Below are 2,844 nucleotides of genomic sequence, written 5' to 3' on the forward strand. Positions count from 1 at the left end.
TATCAAACTCTCTTTCACGTACAGTCAAAGTCTCTTTCATGTACAGTCAAAGTCTCTTTCATTCATTATCAAACTCTCTTTCACGTACAGTCAAACTCTTTCACATTTACTACTAAACTTTTTTTATAGCAAACGTAGTTATTTTGATCAAACAGGAAGGCTGTTTAAATTCTCCTTTTCTCATTGGTCTGCAACTCTCACAGTGCTACTAGCCAAATTTGTGCTATACAGGGTCGGACGGCAGAATTGTATGTAGACTTTGACTTGTTGTTTTATTTTGATTTTTTAATACAGCCATGTGTTTGTTTCTTCTTTTTCTTCTATTTCAAAATCAGCTTACTATTCTCCATGGTAATGAAGATGATGTTAGACTTTTTTTTACTAATGCAATGAGTTGTGCTCAGAACATTTTAAGAGAAACTGAAGGTGTAGGAGTGTTTGGAGATGACAGTACAATTATAGATAGATTAATGAATGAGCTTCAAGGATATACACGAACAGTCTCAGTTTTTCTCTCAATATCCCAGGAATTTGAAGATGGTGCTCCTCAACAAGTTGTAGACTTTCTGGAAGGACTTTATGTGTGTTTTCGTTCATTTCTGAATTCATATGAACATTCAAGATCTGTGCAAATAAGACAAGGGAACCTTATTTTTTCACGAATGCCACCAACATTAAGAACTGGTCATTCTGGTCGTCCCAGGTACGACATACAATGTGGTCAAATAACCTACTGTTTATCCTTGGGAATGAGTTGGCAAAGAATAGCTGCATGCTTTGGAATAAGCAGAAGAACATTGTACAGGCACAGACAGCAACTTCAAATTGGCCCAATAACATACACAGAAATATCTGATGAGTTGTTAGCTGGTATTGTCAGGGAGATTCTTCAAACTACTCCAAATGCAGGAGAACGATATGTAATAGGAAGCCTACGATCACGAAACATTAGAATTCAGCGATGGCGTGTGAGACATTGGCTGCAACTTCTTGACCCAATTGGTCGAGCTTTTCGACGTCGCCACACAATTCGTAGAAGAATCTACAATGTTCAAACTCCAAATCAATTATGGTAAGTGTGTTTTGCATATTATCAAATTGCATATTAAAAAATAGCACAGGTGCTTGAGTAATATTCCACAATTCCTTTGGACTAATTAGCATGAAAATGCAGAAATTAAAGTGACCATTTATTTGGAATCCAATATTTTTTCTAGCTTAATGGGGTGCACCGATTGCAGTTTTTTGGCCGATCACTAATCTCGGCCTGAAAAGCCAATTCCAATTTTGGCCAATGTCTATTTTTTGCTCAATTTCTTATTTGGCATATCAAAAGTATTGCTTGGCTGACAACAGTGGGGTGACTGCGACATTATCATGCAGTTTTGATCCGGATTGGTCAGTCAAGTCTGTCAAGAGAGTGGAAGAGGGAAGTACTTGATTTTTAAACCTTTACTGAAATAAGATCTGTGTATAAGATTGGCGTCACATGAAGTATTGGCCAATCACCGATCTCACAGAATTAATAAAATCAGTGCCCCCTACTTTAATAGTTTTGCCTTTTTTATTTATACATGAACAAAATGTTTAAGAGTTAAACAAGTCATTAGAAGGGTGTGATTTAAATTAATCAAACTTGGAAAAAAAGTTTCAATATTGATTATTTTTTTCTCTATAGGCACATTGATGGAAACCATAAACTGGTGAGATGGAGAATGGTTTTTCATGGATGCATTGATGGTTTCAGCCGGACAATTATATATTTGCAATGTCTTGACAACAACAGAGCCTCCAGTGTGCTACAATTATTCCATGCTGGTGTCCAGAGTTTTGGACTACCCCGAAGAATTCGATGTGATCATGGGATGGAGAACACAGATGTTGCTCGGTATATGATTGAGAGAAGGGGATTGAACAGTGGGAGTGTCATTACTGGACGCAGTGTTCACAATCAGCGAATAGAACGCCTGTGGGCGGAGCTGAACAGAGTTGTTGCATACCACTTCAGCAATCTCTTCACCTTCATGGAAAATGAAGGAATACTTGATTCCACAGATGAACTCCATCTGTTTTGTCTCCACTTCATCTACTTGCCAAGAGTTCAAAGAGCAACTGCAGAGTTCCGGAATCAATGGAATAACCATGGCTTATCTACCCAGAGGGGACAAACACCTCTCCAACTGTGGCAGGGAGGAGTTCTTACAAGTGGCTTCTCAGATGCAATTAGAGACATTTTTGCTGTGAATGACACCATAGAAATGAATGACACAATAGAAATGAATGAAATCCCATCACTTTCAGAAACGCAAAACAACATTGTCGTTCCTGTGAACATGTTTAATGTTAATTCAACACTAAGGAACACAATTCAGCACAATATTGACCCATTAAGAGAGGACGGCAATCACGGTATTGAGCTGTTTTTAGATTTGTTACATTTCTTAAAAGAACAGTAACATACATTGGTTATGGCAAAGTCAAAGAGTTGAAAATGTTAGATGTGTGTAAAAAACATTTCCTCATGTTATTATTAACGTTGTGTTGTCAAATGCATTTAGAACTGCTCCAGTATTGGAATTGTATTTGTTAAAAGTTCTGGAAACATTGTTACATTGAAATAAAAACATTTTTACAAACATTCTTCACTGACTTTTGTCAAATATTGAAGTTCAAAAACATTCAGTGTGAAAAGAGTCTGGAAGTGTGAGATTTAAATACTATAATTGCTCAGAATCCAAGAAACTTTAAAACATGCACAAGAGGCAGTTCACAACTACTGCTTCTGCAGATGAACAAGGAACTTAATCTTTACTAAAACATTCTTAAGACATACAGGGCAAAAAA

At 36.8% G+C, this 2,844-nt stretch overlaps 1 protein-coding gene across 1 annotated transcript; it reads left to right on the plus strand.

The window, feature by feature from the left end:
- The first annotated feature begins 6 nt into the window (after positions 1–6).
- On the plus strand, positions 7–2,643 carry LOC103461223 (uncharacterized). The gene is made up of 2 exons (XM_008403544.1): positions 7–1,072; positions 1,679–2,643. Exons 1-2 carry the CDS (start codon positions 297–299, stop codon positions 2,454–2,456), a joined length of 1,554 nt encoding a protein of 517 aa, XP_008401766.1. The 5' UTR covers positions 7–296; the 3' UTR covers positions 2,457–2,643.
- The last annotated feature ends 201 nt before the right edge of the window (positions 2,644–2,844 follow it).

This window comes from Poecilia reticulata, unplaced genomic scaffold (genome assembly GCF_000633615.1).
Source record: "Poecilia reticulata strain Guanapo unplaced genomic scaffold, Guppy_female_1.0+MT scaffold_793, whole genome shotgun sequence".
Lineage (NCBI taxonomy): Eukaryota > Metazoa > Chordata > Actinopteri > Cyprinodontiformes > Poeciliidae > Poecilia > Poecilia reticulata.